This window comes from Lepisma saccharinum, chromosome 10, assembly GCF_977018435.1.
Source record: "Lepisma saccharinum chromosome 10, izLepSacc3.1, whole genome shotgun sequence".
NCBI classification, from domain to species: Eukaryota; Metazoa; Arthropoda; class Insecta; order Zygentoma; family Lepismatidae; genus Lepisma; species Lepisma saccharinum.
Genome location: NC_139238.1, coordinates 34814805 through 34835046, shown reverse-complemented (window position 1 = coordinate 34835046; position 20242 = coordinate 34814805). Strand labels below are relative to the sequence as shown.

Below are 20242 nucleotides of genomic sequence, written 5' to 3'. Positions count from 1 at the left end.
TTCTTGAGAATCTACTTTTTGGGAACCCTGTATTGGCTCTGCATTTCCACTTCTGCTCAAGGGAAATTGCTTGCTTTTACTTCGCCCTGTATCGACACCTCTCCCTTAGCCAAATGCAACGGATGGGGAAACTTTTCCCAGTCGGAGGTCGTAACGCTGTGAATGAGGCGTCTTGCATGTCCTTTGCAGAGGATCTCGATCCTCTGTCTCTCTATTGGGTTATCCGATCGCATGGCTGGAGGGTGTTGTCGAAAGAAACAGGCTGCGAGAGAAAATGCATCTCCAGCTTCTTGGAAATGTATCCAGCCTCATACAGAGCTTCCGAGAGAAGGACAGAGAGAAGATGCACAACCTGAGAAGCAAAGAAAATAGCAAAGAGAGAGAGAGAGAGAAACACAAATAATTTGTAAGAGAGGAAAAGATACGGAGAAGGAGTACACGCGGACAGACAGACAGACGGACAGACAAAGAGAGAGATAGTATGTAAGACAAAGATAGAAGGGGAGGAAGAAGACAGAAAATAGACACACACACACACAGAGAGAGAGAGAGAGAGAGAGAGAGAGAGAGAGAGAGAGAGAGAGAGAGAAATAGTGTGTAAGAGAAAATGTAGAGAGAAAGAAGACACACACACACACACACACTCTCTCTCACGGAAAATGACAGAGAGAGAGAGGCAGATTAGACAAAGAAACAAAATAGTAGGAAAACAAGAAGGAGAAGAAGACACAGACAAAACGACAAAGGAAGAGACAGAAAAAGATACTATAGGAAGCAGAGAAAAAGAACATTAAAAAAAATGAACAATCAAGGAAAAAGCAAAGAAGGATAGAGAGAGAAGAAGAGAGAAAGGAGGCCAAAGAAATAAAGAATGATGAAGACAAGTCAAGAAGAGGTAGAAAAAACCAAAACATATTAACATTGGCAAATATGGCGATAGTAAAGTAAAAAAGAAATATATGTTAAGAGAAAAGAGAGAGAAAGAGAGAGAGAGAGAGAGAGAGTTCCATTAAAAATAAGAGAGCGAGATATCTGGAGCAACAGAATTGGAGGGAGGAACATAGAACGAGATGCGTCGGCTTTCGTAACTCCCATCTCATTTTACCTTCCGTCTTACCCATTGACCTGGTTCATTGTCTGTTGAATCCTGACGAAGGGGATATTAGATTTGGGCTGATCAAGTTGCTCTCTCGGTCTGTAGAATATTAAATTTTCTCCGTGAATGGAGGCGGGTGTTTGTCCTATATTTATACACAGCAAGGAATGTTTTCGAATGAGCACAAGGACAGGCCCACTAATCGGCTCAAGTAATCTAACGCAATCGGGCCTGCAAAAGAATTAATTCCAATAATGTTTTCATTTTTGTTATTAATCTGTATCCTGTGTTCAAGAAAATCATTGGCTCACGCTCATTTCTCAACTTTTTTAGAGCACTTATTCCAATTGCAATGAGAACTTGCTCACACAAGTAGCAACGACTGTTTTCATGGAACTCAGTATTTAGAATTAATTAACCTTTGTAGGATCTTTAAATTAGCGTCCAAAAGCCATTTATTGACTGTTAATGATGTAAATCAAACGTTGTTAACCAGCCGTATTTGTGAAAGAGCATTCTCGTGTGTACGTGTTGACTGCAGAGCGATCAGCGTTACTGTTGAGCGAAAAAGAGGGAGTGAACTAGAAAGGAGGCTTCGTCGGTCACGTTCGTGCAGTGGGAAACTTTGGGTCATCTGTTTCGTAAGTAACAGTGTAGAAGAAACAGGAGGTGGTTCTGTGAAAATTAGGGTTGTCCCTCCTTCTCACACACACAGTATTTGTAACCTTCCCCTCCTGCTCTGCTGCTTACTGGTCTTGAGGTATCGTGTGCAGGTGGGAAGCTCGCACCGCACGGAAGCTCGCTCAACCCTCATGTAAATTCTTCCGGCCGAGGAACGTTTGGCATTAAAATTATTGTGCGTTACTCTTTTAGCCAACACTAACAAACACTTAAAATTTCAAATACACCTATTCCTGCTGTTAGAATGGTCATCCTATTGTTGTCGATTGCTTTGGTGCAATTTGAAAGCGCGGAACAATATATATACATGTACGAGGGGAAGTCAAAAATTATCTGCACTTTCGCCATAACTTTCCTCACATTAGCCTTCAGCGCTCACGTGCTGAAAAGTGATATCCTTGTGGTTATGTGGCCGAGGTTTGATCTTAATCGCTCCATTTGTTGTTTCTGTGGTTACAGAATAAACATGGCCGCTCTACTGGCAGTGTGCACCAAGAACAGAAATCGGTTATCCGAGTTCTGTGGTCTGAAGGTGTGTCAGGGGCTGAAATTTATCGTAGGCTTTTGACGGAGTCGTTAGAACAACGTGCTGTAACGCTCGGAAACCCGAGTTCGAATACCTACCTGAGAAAGGGTATTCTTTGTGATTTTTCCTTCATCAAGTTCATCATACCATCACTCATCCTCATTTTCACCATTAGCCAAAAGTGGCAGAAAAGCGAAGTACAATAAATCAATCCTCCCTCTTCTCTCTATATCTTGCAACTTTTAATCTCTTTCTTCTTGCTTGAGAGGCCTCTTCGAAGGCGCAGTGGTAGTGTCGTCGCCTTGTAATCAAGGGGTCCCGGGTTCTATACCCGGTAGAGGCAAATAGTGGTTGTGGTCGCACTTCAAAGTATGTATCCAGTCCCGATACTGTACATAAAGTGGACTTAAAATACGAAATCAATCAAGCAATTTCTTCTTGCTTGAATGTGTTTTGGTTTTCTCTCGCTTTCTCCATCACCAATATCCAAACCTGTCTTGTTAGTGTAACTGTCTGCCTTCCAACAGAATCGAAGCATCAGGTGTGTTGGTGTCATGGACACAGCCTGTTCGCGATACGTCATTATTCCCACATCGATTCATCCACCTGACGTGCGAGTAAGCCATCTATCAACAAGTTGTCAGGGGAGGCAACGCAGAATTCAGCACCTGACAGATGTTTTTCCGAATGACCGAGAGAGGCGTAAATTAAAGATTCATCACTGCAGGCAGTCAGATGGTTTCCAAGAGTAAAATTATTTACCGAAACTCTTGTTAAGAATAATTCATTACAGAATGAAACACTGGGAGTTTTTCCCATTGACTTGTGCGAACACTTCCTTTCTTTTTTATAACGACAGGCTACTCTACTACAGCACAAACTCGTCGTCACCTTGTAATAAAGATGTCCCGGGTTCGACCCGTTGGAGGCTCATTACACAGTTGTTCGGTTACCAATTTAAAGTGTAGGTTCAGTCCTCATTAGTCTTTCTGTGCGACTGAAAACAATAAATTAAATCAAAATCACACACGGTACAAACTGTTAGTTTTCTTCCTACCCGAACTTTACTGAGATAGTGATGCTGTTGGCAGACATAACTGTTTTTTTTCTTTCGAAAATGACATGAGATACCACTGTTTCTCTTCCATTTCCGTATTTTAGTACCAGCTACAAGACAGTATACTGTGTTTCTTCCCGTTCTTATGCTTTTTTTAGATAAACCTAATGTTAAAGTTGCTAATTTTTACAACTTTTTAGTATTTTAACAGGTATCTGCAACAGCATCAATATCCCAGTAAAATGCTATGTCAATTAGCTTGTCCTAATAATGACCTTAAACAAATTTTTAACCAAGATAATAAGGATAGAAAACATTCAAAAAACTGTATTTTGGACTCTCTTTGTTGCCGCACAACAGTGGAAAGCAACAATTCTCCGTGAACACAAGTGAATGTTTAGAAGTAGGCAGTGTTATACAAACAGTATATGAAAACAGAGGTTTTTGGATGTTATTGCTTTCCAAAGATAAATCAAGGGTATGATCTTGAACTTTGACATTTTCTCCAGGCGAGGGAATTTTTTCAGGATCTCAAAGTTGCACAGTATTCATTTCCCATGACTAGAGAACGGATTTTAAGGTGCAGCCCCTTTCCAAAAATATAGCTGTTTTCATACTGATCTTTTGATATAATATATATATACATATTATGTATTCTAGGACATGAAATCAAGTAAAATGAACACACTTTGTTGCACCTTTTTACACCTATTTGCACCTTTTCGTGAGATTATCACATAAATTCCCTTTTTACCTCCTCTTTTACCTTCTTCCTTCCTTTTCTTTCATATTTTGTTAAAAAAAATACAAAAAATAAGTGATTCTCACTCTTCATGAGCATCTACGTATAATCATGTAGTCTCAGTTTGTAGAGCAGAACGAGAGCTATAAAATGATATAATATAATCATTGCAGCCTCAATAGCTTCCAAGAAAATGTAACAAAACCCGTGAGAGAAAACACAAACTTCAACAAAACCTATTCGGCAGAACCACAGTTCTCTATGCGGTCCGCGCTCATTATATACAGAAGGCACAGAAAAAGAGAGCATTGAATAAAGGCATTTTATCAGCACCTTTTTTGCACCTTTTTGAAAACATTTTCAGAATCTTTCTTTCCCTTTCCCGACCTTTTGCACCTTGAAATCTTTTCTCTACTCATGTACTTCAAAATAAAATAAAAATCACTGTGATAAAAATAATACAGCTATTTCAAAATAATGAAAGTACAGAAAGTAAATATTCACACGAAAAGTGTTGAAGTACAACAGTATTGAAAAAAATTAAATATGGGCTGATAGTATTGTTGCATAGTGGGATGTTGAACAGAAATTATGTGCAACGTTCGAAACGTTTGTAAAATAATAAAGGCTTTTATCGTAAACTTGATTTTAAAATCGTACGTTTTGCTTGTTCCAGCTGTCTGCGAACAAACCGAAGGGTTAGCAGCCCTGCTGGAGACGCTAGCCGATGCGCAGACCAATGCAGTCTTGGGCTCTCTGGACACAGGACTCTGCGAAGTCGCCGCAAGGTTGGCATCCCTGAGGAAGAAGGACGTGGTCACGTGGAGTTGCCCTCAGGTGAGTCAATATTGATTATGTTCAAACTTTTTATGCAGGGTTTTATGCTTGTCGTATCGTTTGTAGTAATTGCTGAATCAATCCATTAGTAATGTTGAGGTTGCGTTGCGTCGTTGCATACATACTCAGGATATAAATATGCAATTTCATCAAACGAAGTGTCAGACTGAAAACAAAAATGACCTCTACTCAGAAAATGTTTGTGATGCGACACGCTGTACACGTTGCTTACACACACACACACACATACCACAGATTTTGAGGCCAGAATCGAGACCGAGATGAAGGCAAGAAAGAAGTTTATAAATCGAGATGAAAACGAGAACAAAACAATCGGGTCAGGAGGAAGAACAAGAAAAGCCTCCTCAGAAATGTTCGTCTGTCTCTCTGGTGATATTACTTCGGGGGTGTAAGGGCTGACCCTTTCTGAAAACACTCATTTGTCAATATCACTTTCACGTAGTACACCCTGGACTGCATTTTATAGACTAGCGAGGCTCTGGCGCCTAGTCACAGCCAGCATAATCCTTTGTTTGACTTGTATGCTGTCCCTGTGTTTGTTCTTCATCAATTTCATCTTATCACTAAAAATAAATAAAACATATATTGTTGTAAAGCTCGGAACAAATATATTTGTGACCAGTGGCGTAACAACATATCGCGAGACCCTGGGCGACATTCGAGGCCCCCATCCGATCTTTAAATTTGATATCTCAATGAGAATCGATACAAAATCTTCATTGATACATTAGTAGATTAGCATATGTAAATAATAATAATACATTACTTACGAAAATGATAATTAATGATATGAGACGGAGAAATCTACACTTGGCAGAGGTATAATCTTGTATCACACTTCTGGAATTTTCTTTAACCAAAGTAGTAGTAATAGTACGTTTTTAAAGATGTTCTTCAGGCACTAAGACATGACTGAAATATTCTTAAAGATGCTAAACTCATTTTTGAAAAATCAGAAATGCAAACTACGAATCTTTAAATATAACCTTCATTATTTGGTACAATCAATTAGTACAGATAATTTACCATTTTACTTTGTTGCACAATAATTGTACCAGTTAATTTGGAATCTCAGGACTATGATGAAAATTGTGAAATTCATTTTTTGGTACGTCTGAAATGTTCGCAGTGGCGTAACAAAATCGTCAGGTACGCGGCTGCAAGAAACAAATCTGGTTCCCCTATGTACAGTCAGATTCTTAAGAAACAAACAAATTAAGTCATTACAGTAAAACCTCGTTAATCCGGACTAATGGGGGTATGTTGACCGGTTTAACGAAAGTCCGGATTGACTGAAATAACCTAAAGGGACAGTTGAAAGTGCATTATTAAAACTCCGTTTATAGCAACAAAACATGTTTATTATGGTGTATTTAAAGGGCATAGGCCTAAATACACTATACAGTACAGTACAAAGTCTGCGGGAAACAGAATTTCATCAGTGGTTGACTGCCATTTCTTTGGGAAGTTCTCTTGTTGACTTCTAGCCACATTTAAAATCTTGCATTCTGCTTTTTTTCTTTTTTTTTTTGCCTTTTGCCTGTCCGCATTAAGCAAAGTCCGGCTTATAGGCGTCCGGATTAAAGATGTTTTACTGTACTTTGAATGGCTGGTTGGAACCACACTTGCATTAATAATTATAGGAATCGAAGCTGTAGGAAGGAAGATTCTCGAGTTTTGATAACAACGCAAGCATGTAATTGCCTCACACCTTGCTCCGTGGAGATTGGAGGTGCTTTATTGTTTACATATTATGTAATATCGGGAGTGAAAATTCAAGAGAAAGAAGAAAAGACAAGGAAAAAATAAATTGATAAAAATGTCCAAGCAAGTTATCGTCAACGTTTGCGTAAACATTTCATATTAGAAATACGACAATAATTTTTATTATTTTTCTGGTCCCCTTAGGCTTAGGGCCTACACGCCTGTATGTTACGCCTCTGATTTGCCGTATTCATTCAAATTATATCGTTGAACTAGAATTTAGAACCAGATGAAAACAAAACGTTTTAATTTTATTTCACTACAAAAATTAGCCTCTTCCATAAAGTTTTCACACTATTTATTACATTTTTCGTACCAACCCCATGGAACGCAAGGCCCCTTCAAGCGCGAAGCGCCGGGCGGTTGCCCACTTCGCCCATCCCTTGCTACGCCACTGTTTGTGACCATACGTGGCAACAGTGCAAATTCTGACAGCAGCCTAATATAATGTCTACAAGTATATGTAGTACCTTGCCGGATTAGTTATCACAACGCGCTACGACGCCAGGATCTCGGTTTCAAATTCCAGCTTGGATGTTCATTGTCATTAATTTCATCATATCATCATTCATACTCATCTTCGTAATTATCCAAAGGTGGCAGAAATGCGAAGGAAAATACACTAAATCAGTCAATCAAAAACGATTGTAATACATACACAGCTGTAGGACGACTTTAGGAAAGACGCTGTGTATTCCGTGTGTCCCTTTTTTGTATACTCTTTATTTTGAATTTCTTCTTTTCACCGTGCCTATTTTGGGAGGTTCTTGGAGTTTTCTCTGCCTACGACTTGATCAATTAAATTTGCAAGCACCTTCTGAATCCAGCCGATTCCTTGCCACCGTAAGGATAATTTTCTGACTACCAAAATAACCTCTAACACTTGACCGTAACTACCAGCAAATGTCCTTAAGGTCGCTGGATTCTATTTGCAAAAGATTAGCAGTATTTTTTACCACGGAGGCAGAAATTGCGCACAAATTCCATTTCATTACTCGCCTCATCAAAAATGTATTTGACCGTCCACCTCTTCCCCTTCTCTCTCGTTCGCTGCTTCCATTTAATTTTAAATTAGTTCACCACTTTTTGCTGCGCGTTGTGAATGGGGTTTAATTGCATGTTTTTAGAAGTAAAAAACGAGAGAAGTTTAATGTATGAAGTGCTTGAAACTTTGAGATGAAAACTACCTGAAATTTCGTGCTTCTTCAGGTGGTATATTACATACGTACAGGACGAATGCCGGGAGCATCTGAACCTGGAGTACAGGTGTGTGGTCCTCGCTCTGTAATGGAGAGATGCTTCGAAAGAGAGAAGGGCTGTTAGAGAAACTTATAGAGGGATCACACAACGCAAACACGCATATAGGTAGCGATGGAATCAGACAGAAACAGTATGTGTGTGTGGAAAAATAAAGGGCACGGGAAAGAGTCAGAGAGAGGTATGAAAAGAGATACAAGTAAATTACAGACGAGACAGAAAAACGGGGCAGGCGGGAAAGAGGGGAGAGATAATCACACGTAGATAAAGGGAGAGATAGAGGGCGTGGGGAAGACAGAAGCAGGGAGATGGAGAGAGATTAAGAGAAGGAGGAGGTCGGGCAAAGGAAGAAAGCGGGGAAAGAGAGAGGTAGATGGAATAAGAGAGCGACAGATGGAGGTGAGAGTAAAAGGAGACAGATATATCAGAGAGTGAGACGAGAGGAGAGACCGAGAGAGAGAAAGGATGAGAGACAGGGCATGGGAAAGAGGATGATCGATTGAGCAAGAGAAAAGGGAGGAGGAGAGACAAAATAGGAGAAAGAGGAGGTGAGACATAGCACAAGGAAGAGGAGGAGAGACAGAGTAGAGAAAGATGAGGAGAGAGATTGCAGGAGAAACAGAGGAGGAGACAGAGTAGGAGAAATAGGAGAGACAGAGTAGGAGAAAGAGGAGAGACAAAGTAGAAAAAGAGGAGGAGCGACAAAGTAGGCGAAAGAGGAGAAGAGACAGCAGGATAAATAGGAAGAGAAACGGAGTAGGAGAAAGAGGACAGACAGAGTAGAAAAAGAGGAGGAGAGGCAGGGTAGAGGAAAGAGCAGGAAAGGTAGGGCGGGAAAAAGAGGAGGGGTGGAGAGAGAGAGTGAGTGAAGTAGAGAGGGGGATAGACAGCTGGTTTAAAACTAGCCAAAAAAATTGTCAGGTCTTTCCTTTCGCTGCCAAGCAACCCGCAGTGTTACATAGTTGGTTTGGTTGCATAAGTAACAGGGGTTCAAACTTTCGAGACTGTTTTGTTGTTCCGAATTTGCATAATAAGGTAGACGCAACTTTGGGAACTTAGTCTGACTTAATTAAATGTTCCAGACACTCACGTTTGTATTAACACATGAGATTTAGTGTGTGCCATGACTAATTAGATTGATGAGGTGGATATGTGACGTAATAGAGAATGGTGAGGGAGTTCTAAACTTTCAAATGAGCAGTTCTCTGCAAGGCCTTGAACTACGCATCTGTTCTTATCTATCAAATAATCAGACATTTTGCAATGGATGATATTCAATTTGACGTTATCACGCTATGCACTTTGGGTAGAAACAGCGAGAAGTCGGGTAAGCAGATTCGCTCTTGTTAAAGAAAACACCATTAAGCCTTGTTTCCATGATAACCAAAAACTAAATATGCTGACCAAGGCAGATTTTTTCCTTATTTTAAAACATAAACTAAACGTTACGTTTCAACCTTCTGAAGGCCTTTTTCAGACTCTGTACCAAATACAAATGAAATAAGGTACAAAACAGGAAGATATTATATATATATATATATATATACAAAAATTACTCCCCTCCAGACACAAGATTATTAGAAAGTTGTTTATCTGGAACATTCCTTTCCAGGTGTTCCAGCAGGTGGCCTTCTCCTGTCAACTGTTTTTTCACCTAACAGGCGATTTAGATAAACATTTTCTTTCATCTGGAACGTGGTTGGACTCTTTATCTCATGCTCTTTTTCCTTATCCTTTCTATCTTCATTCCTCTTCCTTCTTCTCTCCTCCTTCCCTCTTGTCCTTTTCACTCTTTTGTAACGTGCAAGGTTCTGCACGATTTTCAACAAAATTGAAATTGGGTGCGGTTCACAACAGGAAGCACTCAAGGTGCTGTAGATCCTATCTTCGCCTGTCTTCAGTCCACATGCACTCTCTACCCTTCAGTGAAGTAAGGTCAGCAACAACAGGAAAACTGTGGTTCCTGCGTTGGGTTCTTGGAACACATACGATCAGCTACTCCGCGTGCGGAGAGCTCTACATGTGAGGACACCACATACGAACGACCGATGACACGATAAGCAGATATGATCAGTCCTCTGTCCATGCATCCTTAACCTTCTATACTTCCTGACAACGACACGAGGCAACAGAAATAACCCTGCCTATGGTTATTTCGACCACACCCGTAGTATATAAGCCCTAGTCACAGAACTAGAGGTGTGGTAGTCGACCAGCAGAACTGAAGAGTGGCCGGAGACGCTGACCAGTCTCCGACCCTAGATGGCTATCCACCCAGCCAAGTCCAGGCTGTCTTCAGCCACTTAGAAGATGAACAAGGATTTTCACTTACAAGCTTACTAAGTATTGCTAATCTACTTTTCTTTCCTAGCAGCTCCCTTCCCTTAACACACAGGTTGAGATATTCTACATATATCAACAACGACTACTCTTTATAATAAACCTTGTTATTGTTAACCATTACTTATGCGCCAAATTATGTCTACTCCCTACTGGTTCTCCTATTTAGTATTAAGATTCTACCAATATAATTAATGTATTCCTTTACAGCTCTAAGCTAAGCCACCTGAGTCGCATACCCCTAACGGTAATTCTGGGGTCTTGCCCGGCCTTCTTTCATTCCTTGTTTATCCTCAGTCCCCCATTTCAGTTCATTGTCTTCTTCCCTTTTCTTCTCTATTTCCTTGGCCTCCTTCCATTTTCTTACTAGTTCTTTCTTCTCCCTTCCTACCTGCTTAGCCTCATCCCACTCCATGTCATATCCTGTTTCTCTCGTGTGCTTAATTATTGCATTTCTCTCTCTCTCTTAAGTCGTACATCATCCCTATGTTGTTTCAACCTGTCTTTCAGCCTCTTTTTTGTTTCTCCTATGTACACATTCTGGCATTCTTTACACTTCACTTCGTAGATAATCCCTTCCTCTTCTCTGTTTCCCTTTTTCATGTTTGCATTCTTTGCTATTCATAAGCAGGACATGACATGGAGTGGGATGAGGCTAAGCAGATAGGAAGGGAGAAGAGAGTGCTGGAATGGGGGACTGAAGATAATCAAGGAATGGAAGAAGGTGTTAGAAAGAGTGGAAAGGACAAGAGCGAAGGAGGAGATAAAAAGGAAGAGGAATGAAGAAAGAAAGGATAAGGAAAAAGAGCATGAGATAAAGAGTCCAACCACGTTCCAGATGAAAGGAAATGTTTACCTAAATCGCCTGTCAGGTGAAAGAAACAACAGTTGACAGAAGGCCACCTGTTGGAACACCTGGAAAGGAATGTTCCAGATAAACAACTTTCTAATAATCTTGTGTCTGGAGGGGAGTGATTTTTGTGTATATATATGTATATATATATATATATATATATATGTATATATACAGGGTGTTAATTTTAACTTGACATATGAAAATAGCGGGAGTGATATGCATGTGAGGAAAATTTGGTCCAAACAAACCATGATCCTTGTCGGGGGGGAAAGTTAATGGCGTACAAATGAGCCCCCGCACAGGGCCCCCCTGGGGGGCAGGGGGCACGTTGTGTTTTTCAAATAGGAACCCCCCGAATTTTGTTTCATTTTGGGATTCGCGGAGTCAAAATAAATAATAATTATGCTTGACAGATTTCTTTTTGTGGGGTTTTCTTAATGGAATGGTGTATCAAACTGTACCCACAACGCGCAACGACATGATGCAACGAATACGAAATGCTTGCACACAAATTGATGCCGCCACACTTTTGCGTTGTGAACAGTCATTTCATGCAAGAATAAATAAATGCATCGACGTTCATGGTCACCATTTCGAGCATTTGCTTGGGTAAGGCATGTATGCCCACGCACCACCCCACCCCCACAGGTGAGAGGCAAGGGGACTCACGTGAAACAAGCACCCCACCGGTGAGAGGCAAGGTGACTCACGTGAAACAAGCACCCCACAGGTGAGAGGCAAGGGGACTCACGTGAAACAAGCACCCCACAGGTGAGAGGCAAGGAAACTCCCTTGAAACAAGCACCCCACAGGTTCGAGGGTAATAGTATTTGCATTCCATCCTTCCCATCTCCTACACTTTTCTGGCATCCCTGAATACGTTTTTGTGTTTCCCTCATCTCCATGCCATCTGCATTAATCCAGCAGAGCTATTTCCACTTTGTTCGTTGCATGCTGCCCCCTCCCCCTATCCCCTCCGCACTCTTCTTTTGGTACTTCTTCCACTCTTCAATGACACCATCGACAGCAATGAAATTTTCCTCTGCACACGCCATTCTTCGTATTTTCGTGGGGCACTGTTACCGTTTTTCCATGCACGACATTTACGTGTTTCCAAACATACACATGGCCATATCTTTTTTATTTCGCATGTTGTTGCACCCATGTCAAGCATAATTATTATTTATTTTGACTCCGCGAATCCCAAAATGAAATAAAAATCTTGGGTTCCTATTTGAAAAACACAACGTGCCCCCCCCTGCCCCCCAGGGGGGCCCTGTGCGGGGGCTCATTTGTACGCCATTAACTTTCCCCCCCGACAAGGATCATGGTTTGTTTGGACCAAATTTTCCTTACATGCATATCACTCCCGCTATTTTCATATGTCAAGTTAAAATTAACACCCTGTATATATATGTATATATATATATATATATATATATATATATATATATATATATATATATATATATATATATCTTCCTATTTTGTACCTTATTTCATTTATACTTGGTACAGAGTCTGAAGAAGGCCTTGCTAGAAGGTTGAAACGTAACGTTTAGTTTATGTTTTAAAATAGCATAAATTCTGCCTTGGTCAGCATATTTATTTTTGGTTAAATGAAACGTATAAGAAGCTTCTTACAGCGAGAGATTTGCAATGTTTTATTCATACACATTTCTCATATGATCATGATAATCACACCTTGAATCACTTCTGCATAGACCATACGCACAATGCATACCCGGCATGAATTGTGGGGTAAGTTGTTCGCTGAATATCATCCATTGGAAAGACACTATATTAAGCATGAAAATTATGTGAAACGTTCATAAGCCAATATGATATCGTTTGCAATACACAAGTGTCTACGTGGTAGGGGTTCGAAATTCATTTTTATTACTTACTTTTTCTAATTATTGAAACTTTCGGGCACTATATGAGTACAAACGTATGAGCGTGGGTATATGATGAACGCGCCGAGATATAATTCGTAATTCTACTATTTTTAGTTTCCGGGACATTAGATTGAATAATGGCATTTGCTTTATACGAGGTGTGTTTTCTTAATGATATAATACTGTGGAAAGTCACTTTTTTTATGAAAATTGTTTTCTCGTTCTGTTTCTTCTAGACACACTAACATATTTCCTATCTGCGAGTATGACTTTATAGCCCTTTCTATCCTTGAACAGAAGTTCATAATTCAAATTTCGTGCTGAATGATATACCAAGCATGCGATGGGCAGAAAGAGCAAAATGTAAAGCTGAAAATCCAACTGAACAAAATTTTATTGAACTTAAATCTTTACATGTGGCTGTTTACGCCCAGCATACATTTTAAATGCATAAGATACATTTTAACATAAATTTTACACACAAAGTTCAAATACGCTCTTAAATACCTTTTTATATAACTACATTCAATCATTCATTAAGGGGGTTCTAAAGCCATGCTAAATCATAGACCCAAATTTCTAAGGGTAACCGTACAACTAATATAGATTCGGTAAGGAAGAAATTTTCTGATATAAAAGATTGTTTTATTCACTAGAACATGTGAACCTTATAATTTTGTTACGATTGAAGGGATTTAAGTAAATAACAGAAAATATAAGGTCTCCGTCATGTTCAAACTGCTGCGTACAGATGGCGCTGAAGTGGTAGTTTTGTTAATACCCGTGCATTTTCTTTCTTTTATGACTAGTATGGAAGATTTCGTGGTGAAACAAAGATCACATGTTCTTCCCGCAAGCATCTTAAATACTATGTGAAAAAATGAAAACATTTCGTATCTTCAGAGAGTAGTTCTTATCGTTAAAACTTTTGAAGTGGCGTTTCGTCGCAATATACTCCGTGGTGCAGATTTAGCATACACTGTTGCCAATATTTCATTCCGTGTTGTCTAACGATATGATCAATGCAAGTTCTTGAAAGAGTGAAAATCAAACCAAGCTACTAGAGGATATCGAATCCCGTACATATACTAGAACAAGGGAACAAATATTCCACGGAGGATGTTAAAAAGCTGAACAAGCTCGAAGGTAAGTCTTAATATTTAATTGCTTGTTGATTAATATTATCCATCAAAGGCAAAATGTTTGAAATATAGGCAAAATGTATAATTTATTTACATGTTGAAGAAATATCTTCTGATGTAATATCGGTGAGAATATCGCTTGACACTGCATGACTTTTTTATCTTCCAAACGAAGTTGATAATTCTTTGTAAATGTAAAATCAGAATAGAATGTTATATATACGTTAGGCATAATCCTAATAACTACCGTTTTGAGATCATTACTATAGCATAAAATATACGTAGCTTAATATAGATTATATCTGATATCATTAAATCAATATTGCATAAAATGCTCTATTTTCATTCCTGTAAGTTAATTTCCAAACCTACGAAACTCGTGCTATTTACATATACAACATCGGAATGTTTATTACAAATCAGTAGTTTGTTTGAATGTTTTTTATTTTGCCCTTGTACATGGTTGAAACGAGTACTTGTTGACCTATTTTCTACAAGAGTTTGTCTCTTTTTATTTTTGAAGCAGCTCGCAAATATTCATATGTATTAAGTACAGGGAGGTTATTTCAGTCGTTCACCGCCAGCGTGTCGGCCGTTCGGCGGACTCTTCATGCAACAGGTCCCGGCAAATTGCATTACAGGAAGTCCGTAACAGAAACCGCTTGTTTTCTAATGTTTCCACTTTTCACAATTACAGTTACAATTACAATTGAAATAAGCACTTAACTTGTCGCAAGGATTGCAGAAAAAGGTGCCCTCGCAATTACAAATATTTCTGGCACCTTATTTCTGACATCTAATCTTAGATTAGTCATCGCTGCTTTATCCTCAGTTGTCGCGACAGCGCCTGCAGCTTATCGGGGGTTGGGTGAGTTGTCAGCCGCGAGAGGGCGCTTCATACTGCACGTGTCGGCAGTGATGCCAACCGTAGGGACATGTCCCTCCGCATAGGGACTTTTCACTAAATTTCGCCCGCGTAGGAACGTAGGGACATATTTCGCCAAATGAGGGAAAACGTAGGTACTTTTTTCAATCTTGGTAAATTACATTTTATGAATTAGTTTATCTGGATACTTTAGCGAGGAGGAGAAAAAAGAACTAACTAACAAATCTCCATCAGAATTTTGGAACATGTTATCGGTTACCAAAAACTTTCAAGGCAAGTTCCTTTTTGAAAACATTTCCACTCTCGCGAAAATAGTGCTAACATTGCCGCATTCTAACGCGGAAACGGAAAGAATATTTTCAATGTTAAGTGATACAAAAACAAAAAAAGGGAAATAAAATGGGACCAAAATTGTTAAAGACTGCAGGAAATACAGCATCACCAACCAACATCTATCTCTTCACAGCAGCAGCATGTATGACTTCAAATAACATAATCAACAGTAAACGACTCAACGTTATTCATTAGGGGTGTGCTGGATTCTTTACTTTAAAAAGTCGTTAATTCTCGACGTTTTCTGCCTTGTAAGTTTCTGGAACTTATCGAAAGTTGTAAGTTTTTATTCTAGAAATGCAAAAACAATCACTTAAAGTGAAAATGACTTGTAAAATTCGAGATTTCCAGTGCTTCGGGAAATTTCGAACATTTCCCGTCCAGAAAATTTTCCGACTTGGTCGGGAAATTGCAAATTTTTCAGTCCCGAATGTCGGGATTTAAAAAAATTACCGTCCCGATCCCGTCCCGACCCAAAACATTCTGTCCTGCACACCCCTATTATTCATTAAGGCAAGAATTTACAATACCGGACTAGTCTGTAATTTCTATGCTACGTCTTATACTCACGAAATAATTATTCGTGATGACTTATCTCAAGTTAACATGTTGTGGTGAGGGGGAAAAAATGTTCATTAACGTGTAGAAGTTGTAAAATAAGCTTTTCAATTCTCGCAATGATTCTCTGTATACAAGTATGGTAGCCATATTTGTTTATATGAACAAATTACAATTAGTTACGCTGTCTACAGCGTTGCCACACTGTTGATTTCATACTTGGAGAGCATGGATCGTGTAAGAATGGCGGAAGAGAACAGTAAAAGAGTTGTTAATGTTGTACAGATTTTTAGGTGGAGTGTGCAGGCGGATGGCTGTGGGCTAATTAATAAATTTATGGATTTCAGTATATTGCCCAAAGAACGTGCTTACATGTGACAGCGACAATCACGATGTAGAAGAACTGATTTGATTATAGGTAAATTTGGCAACAGTACATCAATCATAAAATTGCAGGATACGAAAATGGCGTCTTCGATGATGAACGTTTGCTGTTAAAGTGCTACGAAAATAATATTTTTTATCGGTTCGTAATCACAATTACCGCAAAACCATTCAGGAATAGCCCCACTGACCATTCTCGGTAAGGTTAGGTTAAGTTAGGTTAGGCAAGGCAAACATACCGGTAGTTAGAATTTGGTCTCGAAAAAAACATGCACGGGTAGCCCAACAAACCAATGACGGATAGCCCCACGAACCATTCAGGTACGGTTAGGTTAGGTTAGGCAAACATAGTTAAAATTAGTTAGGTTAGTTAGGTTTGATTCGAATAGATGTAATGTGAGATCCATGAATGTTGCAAGTTTCGGACACAGTTCTGTTATCTTCCTTTACAGAAACACGTCAGAAAACCGGTTTTGTAAACTGTATGAAGCTCTTCTGTTTTCTTGTCCTTTTATAAATTAGGACGGCTCATAATAAGAGTGCATTTCCTCCAATAACTTGATGCTGTATATATTTAAAGTGTAAAAGTACACCCTAACAGTTATGAGACTAAAATCTTACCGTCTATCGAACACAAGTCTGTATGTTTACTGAGAATTTCAAAATGAGTACTGGTATAGATAAATGTTCCCATACTTGCAAGTACAAGGGCAATAATTTAATTGGGAATGACACAGAGCTTCATAGAAATCATAATTTGTCCTGATTATGCTACGTATATTTGGTTCAATATCAGATTGGATTTCAGTAGCCGTTTGTACTAAATAGTTTACTTCAAATACCAGTGAGTTTGAAGCTTGACTAGTTTTTCTCTCAGACCTATGACTGATTGATTTTGCATGGATGCCTATTATTAACATTCCATGCAGATAAAAGTTTTTTTAAGCTTTTTTGCTTCTTGGCTGGTCTACTATAATAATTCAAATAAAAATATAGTAGAAACTGAATTTCCATTTCATAATGTATTTCTGTTATTTTACCTCCAACTTCTGCTCCTTGGAACAATGATGATGAATAATGATTTGATAAAATGGATGATTTGAACAAAGATAATGATTAAATACATACATGAAACAGGATTCGAACCTGGAGGAACTTCAGTCCATATAGCGTTACAATCATCACTCTACTATGAAAATATTTCTAACAATTATTTTGCCAATTTCTGTTTTAGGCTCATCATATTTAACATTCATTATAAAGTTAGATCATTGAAGTGAGCTCATATCGTGAACCAAACTGCCCTTTAATAACAGGACGATATCGTTAAGCATTATAGTGCCAATTGGATCCATTATTTTCAAATCCATTTACTCAACATCTGTAAGTTCCATTATTAACTCAACTTGTCTAAGGTTGTAACAATGTAATGTCAATATTTTTAAACACGTTTTGTAAGTTCATAGTCTCATATACGATGTTAAAACTATTTTTATTTGTTCCTTTTGCAGATGAGCATTTGAGAAAATAATCGAAGTGTCTTCTACCAATAGTAAAGAGCACTATTGAAATTTGTACAAAAGGACAATAGGTTGGACCGACAATGGCAGTTGCGTACCATGGCAGTTGGTGTATAAGCTTCTACGGAATATAATGTAAATCAACAAACTGGACTGTTTGAACTTTACATGGAAGAGTACATACATTTTTGCTTGCTAGCGTAGACACTTGATTGAATGGTGATGATTTACTAGAAATCAAGAGTCCAAAATATGCTCAAGAAATTATGTTTCAAGCCTTAATAATATCTGATAGCAAGTGGTCATCAATTCTAAATTGTATATTAGGGGAATCAGGAGGAAAAAAAAAACAGTGCCAGGGGTGTGATTTACTTGTCTTGTCTGTCCAGCATTGGTACGCATTCATTGATATTCTTGCAAGCTTAAATTTTTAGAGGTATTTTCAAAAATCCTAAGGAAATAAATTTCTTCCTGAATACGATGATGATTTGCAAAAAGCATATCTCTTAGAGAGTGGCGGCAATTAGGGGGAGGGGCAGATGGCCCCCACTTTTACCCCACTACTATACAAAACCTCATCTACCACTGGAAATTAAAGTGTCCCTGCCCTCTCCTAGTTTTGGAACCCAATCGCCAACACTGATCTCAGAGAACGCAATAATGTTTTGCAGGGTACGATAAAGAAAAATAATAAATATGCATTGAAACAACAACGTAAATATGATTTTATATATCCCGAAAATCTAGTTTTAGTAGTCCCTGTAAACAATTATTTTGTAAGCTATTGAACTTCTATTCTAATGGTATTTATTACTGTATTGTATCTTCCCTCGAAATACGTTTTTTAAATCTTCTTTATACACAGAAAGGCTAATTGGGACTGGACCTACAGTTTAAAGTGGGATCCAAACCACTATATCCAGTCACCGGCAATAAAAATGGGACACCTATATTCTGAAATACCTGCATCCCTGCAATGCGTTATGTGTGTTGCCTAACTCAACGGCAGTGACAGAACTTGCCATTGAAAATTTGCTGTTACAATTCACTCATCGCCCTAGATTTAGACAACACACAAGCCGCAGTGCAGAGAAGGGAGACTTTCAGGATCTAGTTGTCCCATTTTTATTTGACGATCACTGTACACTCACCGTCTATCGAACCTGGGACTCCTGTATTGCAAGGCGATTACGTTACCACTTTGCCAAGGTGGAGGCTCAACTTCCCTCGCAATTCATACTAATATGTTGCTGAACTCGACAGCAGTGTTTGAATAGTTACTCTTTAAAAGTAACTCCGAGTTAATCACTTGAGAAAGTAATTCGCATATAATTACTGTTATTACTGTTCTTGAGAAAGTAAGTGACATAGTTATTATTACAGTTACTTTACTCTAGATTTGTTTCATCTCGTAAGACGTTGTTCGAATCATGAGTTGCAAGCGCGATGTCCTTTAGGCCACCGATGACCACTAAATGCTAAGCATTAAGTTTCATGAAATTATAACTTATTTCTTACATTTCATGTACAAACATTGACGCAATAAAATTCACAGTAAACTTCTGTTACAAAGCAATGACGATAAACATTTCATTTCATTTTGTTGAGCAAACCAAATATTTTTTTAGAATTTTTGTTGAACTATAAAATTACTGTCCATGAGGATTGTTGGAGATTATGTATGTAGTCTTATATGGTAAGTGTTCTAATACAAATAAACTTGGGATACATCCTGGCTCTTGACGAAAAAAATACAAAATTGTCCTCATGGCCTCGAGATTTTAATAATCATCAATTGATTGATTTGCTTTATTTTACTTCAATTTTTGTGTGTCACTTTTGGCTAGTTTACGATGATGGAGATGAGTGGATATGATGAAATTGATGAATGGACACTCACGAACATCCATGCCCAGGCCAGGATTCGTACCCGGGACCCCTGGCGTCGTAACGCGATGTGCTAACCACTCCGCCACGGGGGACGGCTTTAATAATCGTCAATTTACCCATTCTTTGAGGAGAACATTTGGTTCAAGTTAATATTTCTTTCCATGCAGTAAAGTAATTGTACAACTTACTAGTTAGGTGGAAAAATAACTGAGTTACAATTACTGTTACTTGAAAATGTTACTGATACTTCCAAAGATTCTACATCAGCTGCAGAACTGAAAACCAGAATAGACCAAATCCGTAAAGAACTATGAAACAGGACATTGTGTGGTGACATGACATGCAAATAAATTAGATGCGCTACAAAACTGTATTTAATATTGAACTATTATAAAAATAACAAATATGTATTCTATTGTGTATCCAGGATTCTTCTGACATTTTTCTTTAAAAA

General features: G+C 38.6%; 1 protein-coding gene across 1 annotated transcript in view; it reads left to right on the top strand.

Moving 5' to 3' along the window:
• LOC145994061 (retinal guanylyl cyclase 2) overlaps nucleotides 1-20242 on the top strand; it is a 317639-nt gene that overhangs the window by 163383 nt on the left and 134014 nt on the right. Inside the window, exon 2 of the mRNA XM_083130147.1 lies at nucleotides 4779-4939. Coding sequence (XP_082986273.1) covers nucleotides 4779-4939 — 161 coding nt within the window. The remainder of the gene's footprint in view (nucleotides 1-4778; nucleotides 4940-20242) is intronic.